We start from the raw sequence: 17,929 nt of genomic DNA on the forward strand, positions 1-17,929 counted from the left end.
AGCCGCGTAGATCAGAGAGAAAAGAGGCGTAACCAAAATTGCAATGAAGTTTAAAAGAGAAATATTGAGCTCGGCTGCCCGCGGATAACCAATGCTATAACAATGTTAACGATTGTGTCTGAAGAAAACAAAAGCACACTTCAGTACGGGAGAGAATCTGTGGTGCGATGACATTACGACGTTCGCAAACTTACGACGTCATCAGCTAGCGCTTTTGAAGCAGTGGGTAAGACAGGGGTAATAGCAGTTTTCTTGCAGAAGCCTTCGTCACGCAGATGATTTAGGCACTCAAGTGATGGTTCTGACAAAATAAGTTATTTCTTAGAGCGGAATTACAGATGCTTGCAGTGGGGCAGGTATCCATGTTTATGGCAACGAGTTTTCAAGCGATAAATGTGCTCCACAGAACTGCCTCTTTTGCTTCAGGTTTGGATAACCAACAGCCTGTGACAATGGGCAGTGCGCACTGTACATTGAGTGCGCAGTGCAGAAGCTGCGGAGGGGGTGGCCGGTTGCTGGCAGACCGCCCGCATCCTTTACCTGGTCCTTGTCCTCGAGTTCGTTAAGTAACTTCACGAACGATGATATTTTAGGGAACAGCGTAGCACAGCAGTTCTTTGAGTACAGATATTTTTGCCATGTGCTTCCATTGATAACGCGAGTATATATGCATAGGCAGAACACGTCCGCTCTCTCGTGAAATAACTGATAGAATACAGCCATTGAGATGCAGACAAAACCTATCTGACATGCGCAGGTTGTTGACCCTGTGACTCGAATGAAACTGGGTCCGAACGAGACCGGCGAGATTTGTTTCCGCAACCCGATGGTGATGCCCGGCTATTACAAGCGACCCAAAGAAACTGCAGAGTTCTTCGAAGGAAATGGCTGGTGCAGATCAGGTGAGTGGCGACAGATTGTTTCACCCAGTAATTCTTGACGGAGCGTGTCGGCTTCCCAGGCAGTCAATGTAGCCAGCAGGGTGAACCGATTCGAAACCATGAATAAATGCGAGCGGGCATATATTATATGTAACCGCAACCTCGCTAACAAATGGTTCAGTGCTATGCAGTGTTATCTCCATGGACTGTGTGGCTTTTGGTTCTTATTCGGGGATTTGTCAGGTTAGATGAAGTAAGTTTCTTTGGCAGAGGGGCCGCTAAAACAATCTTACACCTAAAATTCACGTGCTGTATTCTCATGAAAACCTTAAGGGCACGACCGACCTAAAAGATAAATATTCTATAAACGATAATCGGTTGACGTTGGTCAATCAGGAACGGAGCTTATGTTGAGGAGTTCAGTCATTTTAGGGTTTTGTGAATGAACGATGCTCATGGTATTTCTAAGTGCGTCATTAACTTTCGATAATATTTATATACCATCATATATATTTTTTTTCTTTAAGACATAAAACATGCTATATATATTACCCGATGATCTTGTTCATCTTATAGTGGCAAAGCGTCGCGGGGGGACCACGAAGTTGGAAACGTCAACACCTCCATCGCAAATTAATGGCGAATTCAAAACTTAATCACTGCGCGATGCTATGGTTTACAACTAATAATTTGCATAAAACAACAGGTATGAAATTCAGATTTTCAAATAATCCTGCTATACGCGGAAGTGCGCGGGACCAGAGAGTTTCATAGAACTGGCTCAAATAGTACAAGCCTCAATGTAAACGCGGGTGCGCGAAGTTGACTCGAGGTCTAGAAAAACGGCTAGAAAATTGGGCTATACAAAGATCAACAGCTTACGACACCTCAACTAAGTGTCGTTTGATTTAGTTAGTGTAGAATACGACACCATTAGATACACGGAAAGCTGTCAAAACCTTCGGCAGACAATCACAGTCTGCAGAATGACTGAATCGAACCGAGAACTGCTCGCTGCCAACACAGTGCCTAACGAAAAGTGAAGCGAGGCACTCAACGCAAAATAATGTGGGCAATAGTGCGGTTGTGGGGATACTATGAAACTACCTGGTGAAACAAAAAAATTTTGAGCTTACCGCCAAGGGTATGCCGCTACATGTTGCGTAGTTGTTTCATTTTACAATTTCTCGACGAGATCAAAACAGCCATGGAATTTTTAATACCGGAGTTTTCTACGAAGACTTAAAGCAATTTAAAAGAAAAAATGGCAGGTCCACTCCACCAATTATGTATTTAACTAGAATAGCACAACTAGCAATTTACAAATTCCAGTAGGGCAGTTTGCAACGCGGATAAATTGGAACGTATTCTCAGGACGGCATCGCTTTCGAGATATTATTGCTGAACTTTGCGAAGATATGCATTCGCGGTACAGTTGCTGTTCTCCTCCAGTGAATAAAATGACCCAATGTTAAGAAAATAAGTGGAACTACAGTGGATTTTTCACGCAAGTTTGAAGGCGCATATCTCGAAAATGGGGTCGTTTAGACAACTCTTTTCAAGTGAACATGCCTTGCAGTCTACCCAGCTACAACTTCTAAATTGCTCAATCGGTCATGACCTGTAGTAAAGTTTTGTTTATTTCTGTAATATATTTCAATTTTCCGACTTATTGAAGTCCGCCTCTTCCGGCAGTATAACTCAACGATTAAAATTGTGCTAGCTGCTACAACCAATATTTAAGAATATAGTCTTCACAGAAACATGTGGTACTTGCTCCGCAAAAATGATGCGCACTTTTGGCGGTGCCAATTGTAACACTTTGCGCAGAGAATGAACGCGGAGGCAGGCAGGCAGGCAGGCCTGTGTGCATGGCTGGCTGACTGGCTGGTTTGACTTGGTATAATTCGCTTAGTTTGGCTAGCTGGCTGGCTGACTTAGCTTGGCTGGTTCGATGGCTGCCTTCTGTTTGCTTGGGAAGCTGGCCGACAACTCCGCGTGGCTTTTTAGGAAGCTGGCTTGCGTGCAGGTGTGTGGACACTGCCTGAACATATTTTTTCTTTAAGTTCACCTGTGACAGGGCGTTGTTATGCCTTTCAGCTGCAATTCACTTTGTACATGTGGACAAGCCTTAACTTCCGAATGTAAGCGGAGAAGTAGTCAAATAAAGATTATATAGAAGAAAGCGTACAATTAGCGGCACTTTGAAAATTATCCTCACCACTGTCAGCCTAATTTAAGCCCACTGTAGGCTAGAGGCACTTCCTGTCGTTGTTCAATTGCCCCTGTTTTGCGCTAGCTGAGCCGATTATGCACCTGCGAATTTTCTAATGTCATCGCACAACTCATATATCTGCAATACTCCAGTGCGCTTCTCTCCTATTGGTGTCGAGTCCGAAACTATTGAATATCTGCCCTACAGAGCACTTAGCCTTCCTGAAGGATCTACCTGAGGGAGGGGCATTTTCTTTAAGTGTCGACTTTCGGCAAAACTGATTGGCTGGAGCTTTGGAGCGTTAAGGAGCTTTGGAGCGTTAAGGAACTAGAGTGCAGGTCTCTTAGCAGGCCTGTGCACTCTAGTTCATCACGTCAGGCTATTTGGAAGAAAGTTGCTATTGCAAAGCCCGGCGTGACGAAAGCGTTGACGTCAAAATTACCGCAGCTTACTCGGCAGCGTCCCAATAAGGTTCTATTGTAGTTGGGCAAGGTAAAATGACGCCTTACATGGAGGTGCACCACCCTTGTGCTATCAAGGAGGCGTTGGCCTGCATCGTTCACGAGCGTACCTCAGTCCACAAAATCAGCTCTTCATCATCATCATCAGCATAGTCATCACCATCATCAGCGTGGTTACGCCCACTGCAGGGCAAAGGCATCTCCCATACTTCTCTAACTACCCCGGTCATGCACTAATTGTGGTTATGTTGCCCCTGCAAACTTCTTAGTCTCATCCGCCCAAACAACTTTTTGCCGCTCCCTGCTATGCTTCCCTTCCCTTGGAATCCAGTCTGTAACCCTTAATGACCATCGGTTATCTTCCCTCATCATTACATGTCCCGCCCATGCCCATTTCTTTTTCTTGATTTCAACTAAGATGCCATAAACTCTCGTTTGTTCCCTCACCCAATCTGCTCTTATCCCTTAACGTTACACCTATCATTCTTCTATCCATAGCTCGTTGCGTCGCCCTCAATTTAAGTAGAACCCTTTTCGTAAGCCTCCAGCTTTGCGCCCCGTAGGTGAGTACTGGTAAGACACAGCTATTATACACTTTTCTCTAGAGGTGTAATGGCAACCTGCTGTTCATGATCTGGGAATGCCTGCCAAACGCACCCCAGCCCTTATTCTTATGATTATTTCAGTCTCATGTTCCGGATGCGCAGTCACGACTTGTCCTAACTAGATGCGTTCCCTTAACACTTCCAGTGCCTCGCTACCTATCGTAAACTACTGTTCTCAGACTGTTAAACGTTACTTTAGTTTCCTGCAGATTAATTTTTAGACACACCCTTCTACTTTGCCTCTCCAGGTCAGTGAGCATGCATTGCAACTGGTCCCCTGAGTTACTAGGCAAGGCAATATCATCAGCGAATCGCAAGCTAGAAGGGTATTCTTCATTAACTCTTATTTCCAATGCTTCCCAATCCAGGTCTCTGAATACATCCTGTAAACACACTGTGAATAGCATTGGAGAGATCGCATCTCCCTGCCTGATGCCTTTCTTTATTGGGATTTTCTTGCTTTGTTTACTCTTGAGCAGCCCAAATAGACACGTGCAGCGTACCCCCCCCCCCCCCCCTCCCTTCCTCCAGCTCGATTTCATGCTTTTAATCTCACCTAAAATATCGGCCATCCCGGCTTTCTAACTAGTTGCCACCATTGTTCCATATTTTGATATACCACCTTCGTTTTCTCACTCCTTGCATGTCCCTTAGCTTCTTTTCAAACTCATTTTTTACACTCCTTGTATATACCTCATACTTTAGTATCGATAGAATGCAATTATTGTGCAGTTTTCTTCTATAGTATAGCGGCAGGCTGATCGTCATTGTTTTGCCGCGCCTGTCATATCAACTCCAAGATATTTTTATTGTTCTGCTAATTTCCTTCCCACGATTAGGTCTCGTGTGAGAGACTGGTCTAGATAAACGTGCCCTTGCGCAAATTCTAGATGTTGGAGGCCAATCTTATATACTATTTCGTCTTGCCAGGCTATTGAGCGTTACCCTTGCTTTCTGATTAATAATATTCAACGTTACACTTCCACTTTCTTGGCTAACGTCATCAATAAAATTTTTCCCAGTCATCAGCAGCATTGCTGAACAGCACGATGTCGCCAGCGAACCGCATTTTGCTGAGCCATTCACCGTTGATTCTGACTCACTTCAATATTTTCCCTAATCACAGCTTGAAACTTCCACACGCCACGAACCAGCCTACTACACATGGGAAAATGATAATATCCGCTTCATCGACGAACGAGTAAGGTTTCGACCTCTCGCGTTGTGTTATTCCTGTAACCAGCGTATGATCACGTGGTATGGCCAGCCCTCAGAGTTCTCTCGGCCCTCCGAACGGCCACACGGTGCCCCGTGGCCAGCACCCGTATCATCTGGCAACGAGTATTGGTCGAGCAGCTCCCGGAATCGCTCCGCGGCATCTGACAGGAGTTTATCCCAACCGCAACGTCGTGCTCCCCGTTCTCCCTCACCGCTGCGTCGCACCACGTCCCCTTCGTCACCGGAAAACTAGCTAGCGCGGCCGATGGAGGTGAAGTCACTGGAGACCTGATGCTGACCTCCTGTGTTGATGCTGAAAAACAAAGTGCGCGTTCTTGTAGATAATGTCCGTGTGATGGCTTTGGTGGACACAGGCGCAACAATTTCGGTCATGAGTGTCTCTTTTAAACACGTGTTAGGGCGAAAGGTTTTATTCAAATGGGACCAAGATTCAAAGTTCTGTGGAGTGAGCGGCGAGCCCTTGCGACCAATTGGGGTGGGTAGTGCTGACGTGTTTTTGGGAGGCCATGTTATTACGACAGGATTTGTAATTATTCCTCGGTTGACCCATGATGTTAATCTCGGCATGGACTTCTTGCGGGAGTGTGGTGCTACTGTCGACTGCCGCACAGGGATGGTATTCATAAGTGGTAGGATTTCATCAGGACTCCTGCAGAACCCTGTAGATCGCGAAACTACACTGTGTGTTTCTGGTGATACGGTCATACCTGCATCATCTACCATTTGCGTCCCCGTTGTATGTTGCGGCGCCGATTCCGACAGCTTCGAAGCTACCGTAGAACAGATGCACTTTAATTGTATGAAGAAGAATATGTTGGTGTCACAGTGTATGGTGTCGATCAAAGGCGGACGCACTGGCTTATGGACCGTAAACTGTTCTAAGGAGCCCGTTATACTATCAGACGGCATGTAATTAGCCTTCGTCAGGGAACACGCGTCCTTATCAGTGGCTGAACTTAAAGATGTGCCGGAAGAACCTGATGGCCACAGTTCGAAAACGGCCCTTTTGTCGATGGTAAATAAATCGCTAAGCACGAGTGCACGCCGAACGTTAGTGGGTGTGCTTTCGAAGCACGTTTCGGTATTTGACTTTGCGCAGAAGGACAAACTACCTGCAATCCCTGCATCTCGAACTCGCCATACCATCAACACGGGTTCGGCAAATCCGATTAGACAAAATCCATATCGTGTTCCACCATCAGAGCGCCAGACTATCAACGAACAAGTGCACGATATGATGAAAAAGGGAGTCGTACAAGATTCAGCGAGTCCGTGGGCAGCTCCTGTGATTCTTGTTTAAAAAAAAGGTGGATCTTGGAGATTTTGCGTGGACTATCGCCGTTTGAATACTGTAACAAAAAAGGACGTGTACCCACTCCCGCGGTTTGATGACGCAATAGACTGCCTTCATTCCGCCTCTTACTTTTCCTCAGTTAATTTACGATCCGGCTACTGGCAAATTCCGATGAATCCTGACGACAAAGAGAAGACTGCCTTTGTAACCCCTGACGGGCTGTTCGAATTTAATGTGATGCCATTTGGATTGTGCAACGCTCCAGCAGCTTTCGAGAGATATATGGACACTGTTCTGCGCGGCTTGAAGTGGAACATCTGCATGTGTTACCTCGACGACGTCGTCATCTTTGGCCGCACCTTCAGCGAACGCAGCTCGCCTCTGGATATTGTCCTGAACTGCATCAGAAACGCTGGTCTAGTTTGAAACTCTAAGAACTGCCAGTTCCGAGACTGCCAATCCCTTGTGCTTGGGCACCTCGTCGATAAGGATGGCGTCCGCCCTGATCCCCAGAAAACAGCAGCCATTGAAGCGTTCAGTGCACCGCGCTCTGTCAAGGTGTTCCGTAGTTTTCTGGGGCTTTGTTCCTATTTACGCCGCTTTATTCCTAAATTCGCCGACGTCGGGTATCCGCTGACATGCCTACTCCGAAAGGACACCCGTTTTGGGTGGACTCCGGAGTGCGACTCTTCGTTTCGTCAGTTGGAGTTTCTGCTGACGTCACAACCGGTTCTTCAACACTTCAGTCCTTCAGCTCCGGCGGAACTCCATACGTATGCCAGTGGCATAGGTATTGGTGGCGTCCTAGTTCAACGCTACGGTGACCGCGAGCACGTATCGCATATGCAAGCCACTCATTATGCAGCCCCGAGCAGAATTACACTGTCACGGAAAAAGAATGCCTCACGGTAATATTTGCGGTTCAATGGTTTCGTTCTTACCTGTATGGACGCCCCTTTACAGTGGTCAGCGACCACCACTCATTGTGTTGGCTTGTGAACCTTCGTGACCCTTGTGGCCGCCTTGTGCTCTGGGAACTCTGACGGCAAGAACACACCTTCACCGTCTCTTATAAGAGTTGTCGACGACACGCTGATGCCGACTGCCTCTCACGTATGCCACTTAGCACTACGGACTGTGACGCCGGCGCCTTCGATCACCTTGTGGCTTATGTGTCGCCCCGTTTTCCAGAGTTCGACTGCTTCACACCCGAACGGCGAAAAGACGATAAATTAACACCGCTCTTCACCGCTATGAGCGCCTCGACGACAGCAAACCATTTCTGTGTACGCGATGGACTCCTGTACAAGAAGAACTTTTCCAGCACTGGCGCACGTTTTCTCCTAGTGGTACCGGAGAGCCTTCGCAGAGCGATTATGAGTGCTGTGCATGACGCCCCTACGTCTGGCCATTTAGGTTCGGCGAGGACGCTCTACCAGATTCAGGAACTCTTTTATTGGCCTGGAATGCGACAGTCTGTTGAGACGTATGCGGCCAGCTGCAAGCAGTGTCAGCGCCACAAATGGCCATCTACTGCTCCAGCTGGTCTCCTGCAGCCGATCCCGCCTCCAAGCACGCCTATCCAACAAGTGGGCATTGCCTTCGTAGGCCCTTTTCTAAAGTCAGACAAGGGAATCCGTTGGATAGTTGTTTGCGTCGACTACCTCACACGCTACTGCGAAACGGCGGCCGTGCCCTCCGGAACTGCCACTGACGTTTCAACATTCCTGCTGCAATATCAATCAATCAATCAATCAAGTTTTATTTTCGCCGCAGACAATACATTGTTACTGCGAAAATAGGGGGCCAGAGACAAAATTGCATATGTGCAGCTTGACCAAGCTCTAGCCACCCCTTACAACAGCAGTGACACCTGCGACATGGTCCGCCATCATCCTGCGACATCATCTATGTCATCCTGCGACATGGTCCGCCTCGCGTGATCATCAGCGATCGTGGACGACAATTCACAGCGGACGTCGTAGAGGAGCTGCTTCGTTTGTGTGAATCCCACTTGCGTCACTCGACACCATACCATCCACAAACGAATGGGCTTACGGAGCGCACCAACCGAGCAATTGTAAACATGCTATGTATGTATGTTTCATCCGGCCACAAGAACTGGGTTGACGTATTGCCTTTTATCACGTAAGCGTTCAACACCGCTAAGCATGAGACTACCGGCTGTAGCCCTTTCTTCCTGCTGCACGCGCGGCCACCCCGGTACACAATCGACACTCTTTTCCCTCTCTGTAGAGACGAAAATCCCACTCTCGCCGAAACTCTCTGCCTTGCCGAAGAAGGTCGTCGTATTGCTCGTTTGCGCACTTGGGAATCGCAGGACAGATCAAAAGCACACTACGACATTCGCCACCGTACGGTAACCTATCGCCCTGGTGATTTAGTCTGGCTGTGGACTCCAGTACGGAAACGCGGGTTATGCGAAGAGCTTTTGGCCACCTACGATGGACAGTTCGTTATTATTAACAGACTCACAGAAGTCACCTATAACATATCTCGCCTCGCGGCGAGAGGTAGAAGAGCTGCCAAGACACAAGTGGTCCATGTCGCCCGCTTGAAATCGTTCACGTCAAGACAAATGGATTGACTCGCCCGGCGGGCTTCGTCTGCGACGAGAGGAATGTAACGGGTGAAGGAAACGAAGACCGGTGAACGTGCTTGGGTCCTGAGTGGGGAAAGGAAGAAGAGAACGACGCTGAATTGATCAACCAGCTGGCCGCTCTAGCACTCACCTTCGCGACCTAAAGTAAACGGTCCCCTTCATCCGTAAGGGTGATAAACGGTCGCCTTCGCGCGTAACCATATATATATATATATATATATATTGTGAGCATTATTCATACGCTTCATATTCTCACCTGTACATACTCATCATCACCGTTTTGGGGCCTGGTGGTGGGGCTCTCACTCGAGAACATAAAGGGACTGGCTGCCTAAACCTCGTCTCACAAGTGGTGGAGTGTGCTGCCCGGTTCCTTCGCCCTCTCGCTCCAGGTCTCTCTCCAGCCTCACCTACGCTACATCCCTGGAGCTCCGCTCGGGTCGCCGCCTCTACCAACTGCACTCAACCATGTCGCAAGACCAGCAGACCAGTACCACGACATCCACCTTGCCTACTCCTGCGGGAACTCCTTCTTGGACAGTCACCACCCCTCAGAAGGATCCACCGGTATTTGCTGGGCTTCCAGGCGACGACGTTGAAGACTGGTTGGAGCTCTACGATCGCGTGAGTGACTTTAACCACTGGAACGAATCAGCAAAACTTGCTCACGTCGCCTTCTACCTAACCGGAGTTGCGAAAACGTGGTTTTCCAATCATGAGCTCGATTTGGTCAACTGGAGCATCTTTAAACACCATCTACGCCAGATTTTCGCGAACTCGTCTGTCCGCTCCGATATCGCTAAGAAGAAGCTTTCTGAGCGTGTGCAGCACTCAGGCGAGTCCTACACTTCGTACATAGAGGACGTCCTCGCCCTCTGCCGCCGCGTGAACACCTCGATGGCAGAGGGTGACCGTGTACGCCACCTGCTCAAGGGTATTGGGACTGCCGCATTCAATGCTCTTGTACTGCTGAATCCCACTACCGTCGCCGACATCATCACTACGTGTCAGCGTCTCGATGACCTTTATATGCTCCGCTTACGCCCTGACACATCTGATTTCCAGTCGTCCAACGACAGCGAGCTACGTGCTTTGATTCGCTCCATCATCCGTGAGGAACTGCACGCCCAAGCTTCGTCAAACCCTCCTGAGGTCCATCTGACGCCCACTGGTGGCGGCCTACGCCATATCGTGAGGGAAGAGATAGCTGCCGTGACCTGCCCGCAAATCACGAGCCCGCACCCTATCCATACGCCAACGTACGCTCAGATTGCCTCTATAGCGCCACCCTCCCAACAGCCACCACAACAGGCGCCTGCACCGCACATGTCCCTGAATCCTATCACTGCAAGACCATCGCCTGTTCCGTCTTATAACGCATGGAGCCCACCTCGACCGGTTTGTTACTACTGCGGCATCCGTGGCCACATTTCCAGGTTTTGCCGACGCCGTCAGCAAGATGAAAGACGTGGCTATGACGGCTTTGAAAGGGATCAGTTTTCTGGCCCTGTACCACGACGTCGGCGTTCTGACTACGATTATTATCCACGACGTTCCCCATCTCCACAGGACTTCAACACTGCCGGTTCATTGCGTTTCCCGCGTCGTCGCTCTCCATCACCGATGTGGCGCTCTTCTTCCCCTCTACGACCGGCTACTTCGTCCCCCGATCACCGCCCGGAAAACTAAATGGTGCAGCTTCAGGAGGGAAAGCTGCATCTTTTGGGCAACGTGAAACTCCTCCGGAGCGCCCATCAAATGTACTTCTGGTGTGTGTTGAAGGTTTCCGAATCGAAGCCTTGGTTGACACAGGTGCATCGCTTTCCGTTATTAGTGCTGACTTGTGTTCTCGATTGCGAAAAGTGAAGACACCGTATAATGGCCCTCCCCTTCGTTGTGCTAATGCCGTTCTTGTTCAGCCCTCCAGTGTTTGCACTGCGCGCGTTTTCATTGATGGCATCCTCCACCACATTCAGTTCGTCGTGCTATCTTCGTGCACTTACGCGATGATTTTGGGATGGGACTTCCTGTCCTCCGCCTCAGCTTTCATCTCTTGCCGTCAGCGAACTATTCATATGACAGACACTGAATCTTCATCCGCTGTCAATGATCATAGCCTGCGTTTTGTCACGTCTACCGACTGTTTCATTCCCGCGGGCAATGAGCATATTCTGACGCTGACTTCCGACACTATTATTAATGGTGATGTGTTCCTTGCACCGAGCGGTTACTGCATTTCTGGTGGGCTTAGCCTTACTCCTAGCCTAGTTCGGTTTCAGGGCGGTAGAGCGTTAGTCGCTGTTCATAACCCTACTTCTTCGCCAGTTGTGCTCTCCCAGGGCTCTACTGTGACATGCTTTACTGACACCGAACCTCTTTCGCTGGTACCGCTTCACACCGAATCACCACCTTTGTCTACCACAACTGATTATCACACTGCTGCCGCTGCTTTAACGGCCGCGATAAATCCCGATTTGACCGCTGCGCAGAAAGAAGACCTTCTGGCACTCCTGCACAAACACAGAGCCTTATTTGACGTCCACTCCAAGCTTCTGGGGCGCACTTCCGTCGCAGTACATCGCATCGAAACCGAAGGCAGTTCGGTTGTACGCCGCCGCCCGTGTCGCGTGTCTTCCGCAGAACGGAAAATCATTGCGGATAACGTTGATGACATGCTAAAAAGAGACATCATTCGGCCATCCTCCAGTTCTTGGTCGTCTCCTGTCGTGCTGGTTCGCAAGAAAGACGGCTCTGTACGATTCTGCGTCGATTATCGAGCCCTTAATAAGATCACGCGCAAAGACGTACATCCGATGCCTAGAATTGACGATGCCATTGACTCCCTCCAGGGTGCAGAATATTTCTCTAGCCTAGACCTCCGATCCGGATACTGGCAAATCCCCATGCACGAAGCGGACAAGGACAAGACAGCCTTTGCCACACCAGACGGACTTTATGAGTTCAACGTCATGCCATTTGGTTTATGTAATGCCCCTGCAACATTTGAACGCATGATCGACACAGTTTTACGTGGCCTTAAGTGGAAGACCTGTCTGTGCTATTTAGATGACATCGTTATTTTTTCTACAACTTTTCGTCAGCACCTTCAGCGCTTGGACGAAGTTTTCACATGCATTTCCAACGCTGGACTCCAACTCAACACAAAGAAATGCCATTTTGCCAGAAAGAACATCAAAGTGTTGGGCCATCTTATCAGCAAAGATGGCGTTCGACCAGATCCCGAAAAGGTTGCTGCCGTGCTTCGCTTCCCTCGCCCTGAAAATCAAAAGCAATTAAGAAGTTTCTTGGGCCTGGCATCCTACTTCCGCCGCTTCATCAGTCATTTTGCGGCCGTGGCGTCGCCGCTCCACAAGTTGCTCACGTCGGGCACTGCTTTCCCTTGGACAGATGAATGCGAACTTTCTTTTCAAGCCCTCAAGCAGGCATTAACCACCGACCCTGTCCTCTGTCACTTCGATGAGAACGCACCAACTTGCTTGCACACCGACGCTAGTGGCCATGGGATCGGTGCTGTACTTTTACAGCGTGATACCACCTCACGAGAGCGAGTTGTTGCCTATGCCAGTCGCGCACTAACACCTGCCGAAAAGAATTACTCGATCACAGAACAGGAATGTCTCGCAGTAGTTTGGGCGATCCAAAAATTTCGACCATATCTTTATGGACGCCATTTCACGGTCATAACCGACCACCACGCCTTATGCTGGTTGTCGTCAATCAAAAATTTGTCCGGACGACTTGGTCGCTGGGTGGTACGCTTACAAGAGTACGATTTTGACGTTGTCTACAAGTCTGGGAAAAAGCATCAAGATGCCGACGCTCTCTCTCGCTGCCCGCTGCCACTATTAGCTTCGAGTACACCTCCCCATTGCTCGCCACTTGATGATGAGACTAAGTCGTCATTCCCGTTATTACCGTTATTACCTCTATCGGTTACTGACACGTTATCTTCCAATCGCGTCACTCACCTCGCCTCGTGTCAACGTTCTGACCCCTACTGCAACAGCATCATCCAACGCCTGTGCGGAACTACATCTGCACCAAATGCCAGATTACGTCGACAACTGCGACTATTTAAGCTTGACAACGATGTGCTGTACCGCTACATATACAACTCCGACGGACACCGCTGGGTACCTATTCTTCCACGTTCGATGCGCACACAAGTCCTTGAAGCCTTGCACGACGACTCATCTGCTGGCCATTTGGGATTCCACAAAACATACCACCGCGTTAGGAGCTGTTTCTTTTGGCCAGGCATGTCTACCTTTGTGGCCAAGTACGTCGCTTCTTGCGTTCAGTGTCAACGGCGGAAACGACCGACTTCGCCTCCTGCTGGGCTTTTACAGCCCATTCCATGTCCCGAGACACCGTTTGCCATCGTTGGGATAGACCTAGTCGGCCCTCTGCCCATAACGCCAGCGGGTCCTCGATGGGTCGTGACAGCTGTTGACCAGCTCACACGTTACGCAGAGACCGCTCCTCTACGCTCTAGTTCGGCCTCCGACGTTGCCACCTTCTTTCTAGATGCCATTGTGCTGCGCCATGGTGCACCTCGTGTACTGTTAAGCGACCGCGGCAAGACTTTCATGTCAACAATGCTAGCAGAAGTACTCGGAGCTTGTGGCACAGTTCATAAGACAACATCCGCATATCACCCACAAACAAACGGCTTAACCGAGCGATTTCATCGCACACTAATAGATATGATATCAATGTATATCGGGCCAAACCACGACAATTGGGACAAACTTTTACCTTTCGTGACTTTTGCTCACAACACCGCTATCCAACGAACTACGGTATACTCACCTTTCTACCTAGTTTACGGCCGTTCACCGACATTCACCATCGACGCCGCCTTCTTCAATGCCCCAACTATCACCTCGGCCAGTATACCCGAACAGTTCGTCTCGAGACTTGAGGAATGCCGTCAACGTGCTCGCTTCAACACAGAAGTCAGTCAGCTAGATCGCAAGCAACGTTACAACATTCTCGTCGCGACGTCTCCTTTCGTCCTGGAGAGGAAGTGCTCCTTTGGACGCCCATTCGTACACCCGGTTTGTGCGAGAAGTTTGAATCCCGCTTTCTTGGACCCTATATTATTAACGAACAAACATCCCCCGTGAAATATCGCGTTACTCCCGTAGACGTTTCTTCCGACCATCGTTGTCGTGGTTCGGAGATCGTTCACGTTTCGCGCCTAAAACGCTTCGTTCGGCGTTCCCCTCCTGGCTAAGTCGCGGCCTGGCTGGCCGCTTGCGCGTGCCGGGAAATTAGTGTGAGCATTACTCATACGCTTCATATTCTCACCTGTACATACTCATCATCACCGTTTTGGGGCCTGGTGGTGGGGCTCTCACTCGAGAAAATAAAGAAGGGACTGGCTGCCTAAACCTCGTCTCACAATATATATATATATATATATATATATATATATATCTTCACCAAGGTAACTAAGACGGGCTCGCCGAAACATATCAGCCTTATTTTAATGGCCGACACCCCAAAACCCGGAGCACAACTGCGCCCTTCGTCGTCTTTGGCGACTGACTTCTGGCGATCGGGACTCATAGTGGGCTGCTTACTTCGCGTCATTACTCCCCACGTGAAAAGCGACCATCCCGGTCGCTGATCGGAGGGGGACAGAGGGCGCCGGAGAAAGTCATAGTGGTTCGTTACAGCGCAATGCAAAACAAGGACACAAGAAGGTATGAAAACGACGACACGGCGCGTGTCTGTCTCATAAGTCTATGAGACGGACATGTCTACACGGGTGTAGTGCGGTTTGATCCAACTACGGGTACAAGCTACGTGGGCAGCCGTCGTCGGCTCGAGCTCATAGTAGTACTCTGAGAGACTACCTCGTAGTTCACTTCGCTGAGTCGCCTAACGATCTTGTACGGGCCAAAGCATCTACGCAGTCATTTTTCCGACAGCCCTGATCGCGGACGGCTGTGCAGACCCAAGCATAGTCGCCGGGTTCGTACTCGATGTTCCTTCGGCCACTGTTGTAATGCCGGGCGTTGGTACCGTGCTGAAGGCGGATGCGGTTGCGAGCAAGCTTTCAAGCTCCTTCGGCCTTCTGGACGATGTCATCAGCATTGTTGCTTCTTTCTTCGTTGTCGACCGGGAGCATGGCGTCTAAAGGTGCTATGCTGGCCTCGCGCATCGCACTTGAATGGGATCAAAGCGTTCGCTGTCCAGCTAGATAACGGGTCGAACACAATTGAACATTTAAAACAAACTTTAATTACACTGAGAAGGTCAAAAAAGCCAGTTAAAAATACACAAAACGTTCAGTTTTAGCCCATAAAAAAATGGTCCGGTCTCTAGGGCCGGTGGGGCGAGACTGCCCGTCCCGCGCTTTTCTAACCGCGGTTTCCATCCCCGTTGCCTCCCCCAGGCCCGGCAAACAACACCCGACATCCCGAAGCGTCGTCACTGGGTCACTTCCAGGAACCGAACGGAGGGAGCGGGCCCTTTCTTTCGCGCACAGCTCGGAGTCCGCGGGGGGTCAGTGAAAGAAAAAGCAATAAAAGTAACGAAGGCTCGCTTCCCTCTTGAAGGAAAAGTCTGGCCGTGCATTCGCGATGCGCACAGAACACTCCCCGTCTGGTGTCTTTCGTTGTTAAGACGCCACCACTATATCACGGTCACAGAAAACGCACAACTTCTGTTGTAGGTCGGAAGAATGTTTTGACAACCCCGTCTTTGGCTGTTTTCAGCTCGACCTTGCGCATCCTTCCGTCTGTGCTGGGCAGGCTTCGTGTAATCACTCCTACGGGCCAGTCGTTGCGGGTTGCTTCTCTATCCCTGAGTAGAACGACATCGCCTTCTTTGAGGTCGGGTTTTGCTGCTTGCCATTTTCGGCGTTGCTGCAAAGTAGTGGCATACGTTGTGCGCCAGCGCTTCCAGAACTCGTCAGCCAGGTTTTGCACGAGGCGCCAATGCCGTTTGTAGAGGTTGCTCGTATCCAACTGCCCAGTTACAGATGCACTTCCGTGTTTTTGGGTTAAGAGTGTCGCCGGAGTTAGGATTGTGGGATCTTCGGGGCCAGACGAAGTAGGAGTTATGGGCCTGGCATTAATGATGGCCGCAACTTCTGCCAAAAAGGTTGCAAGAATGTCATGCGTGAGTCGTTGATGACGTGACTGCATGAGCATTGAGTCACGAATGCGGCATGCAATGCCGATCATCCGCTCCCACGCACCGCCCATATGGGACGCGTGCGGTTGATTGAATATCCATTTGGAGCTGTTTCCGCTGAGGAACTTGCCTATTTGTGAGCGATGAATGCCCTCTGCGGTGATTCCAAGTTCTCTGCAAGCTCCGATAAAATTGGTCCCGCAGTCAGTGCGTATTAGCTTGATGGGCCTTCGCACTGCTAGGAACCTTCGGAAGGCATTAATGAAACTCGACGTATCCATTGATTCGATCAGCTCAATGTGCACTGCGCGAATGCTTAAGCAAGTGAACATGACTGCCCAGCGCTTGCTGTTTGCAAGACCACGTCTCGTTCGGCGAGAGCCAATCATCCAGGGACCGAAAACATCGATTCCAATGTTCGTGAAAGGATGATCTGTGCTGATTCGGTCTACCGGAAGGCCAGCCATCTTCTGGTCGTGAAAGCGCCCTCGCAGCTTCTTGCATGAAATGCATGCTTGCCGCACGGATGAGATGCACCTTTTACCTCCGACGATCCGATACCCAGCAGCTCGTACGGCTCCTTCTGTGAAGTGTCGGCCCTGGTGTTGCACGCATTCATGGTGGTGGCGCACGAGAAGCGTCGCCACATGGTGCCGACCCGGCAATAAGAGAGTGTGTTTCTCATCGTCTGGAAGGTCGCTTCTGTTCAAGCGGCCGCCGACGCGGATCAAGCCGTTGGCGTCTAAGAATGGGTCAAGCCTTCGAAGCGAGCTTGTCTTGTAAACCTGCTCTCCTCTCTGGATACAGCATATCTCTTCATAAAATGCGTTCTGCTGTACATCGCGAATGATCACGAGCCTGCCTTTGGAGAGCGCCTCAACGGGAGCTACCTCTCCTTGTGATGCGTTCTTTGTGCGATGGGCAACCTGGATCAGACTTGCTACAGCACGAGTGAGAGATTTCTAGTTCGAGAGTCTATGAAAGCGTTCGGCTCCGAGTCGCTGTCGTTTGTTCACCTCCGTCGCCAGAGTGCAGACTTCAGGGCGTATTGCTTTGTCTTCGTCAGGATTTAAGAGGATGAAGCTCGACGACCGTGCTTCCTCTTCTCGTCGCGAGAGAAAATCCGGTCCGCACAACCAGTTCGTGCTCTTAAGCTGTGCCGCTGGAATCGCTCTAGTGGCGTGGTCTGCTGGATTTTAGTCTTTGTGAACGTATTTCCATTGTTCAGTTTGCGTGCTGCTACGTATCCGCTGCACCCTGTTGGCCACATACACGTAGTACCTTCTTGTTTCGTTGCATATGTAACCCAAGACCACTTTTCTATCCGTGTAGAACGTGACTGAGTTCGGCTGGAAGTCCAATTCTCGTAGTATAGAATCGGTCATCTCTACAGCAAGCACTGCTGCACACAACTCAAGCCTTGGGATGGTGTGTTCTGGTT

The 17,929-nt window shown here is 49.8% G+C and overlaps 1 protein-coding gene across 2 annotated transcripts in view; it reads left to right on the forward strand.

The window, feature by feature from the left end:
* LOC126531931 (uncharacterized) overlaps positions 1-17,929 on the forward strand; it is a 110,158-nt gene that overhangs the window by 70,977 nt on the left and 21,252 nt on the right. Inside the window, exons 7-8 of one of the 2 annotated variants that reach the window (XM_072287984.1) lie at positions 758-902; positions 1,458-1,685. In XM_072287984.1, the coding sequence (XP_072144085.1) occupies positions 758-902; positions 1,458-1,537 (225 nt within the window). In that variant the 3' untranslated portion in view covers positions 1,538-1,685. Of the gene's footprint in view, positions 1-757; positions 903-1,457; positions 1,686-17,929 lie in introns of those variants that run through there. The other variant, XM_050179652.3, reaches the window with a different exon arrangement.

The sequence above is a fragment of the Dermacentor andersoni genome, chromosome 4, assembly GCF_023375885.2.
Source record: "Dermacentor andersoni chromosome 4, qqDerAnde1_hic_scaffold, whole genome shotgun sequence".
NCBI classification, from domain to species: Eukaryota; Metazoa; Arthropoda; class Arachnida; order Ixodida; family Ixodidae; genus Dermacentor; species Dermacentor andersoni.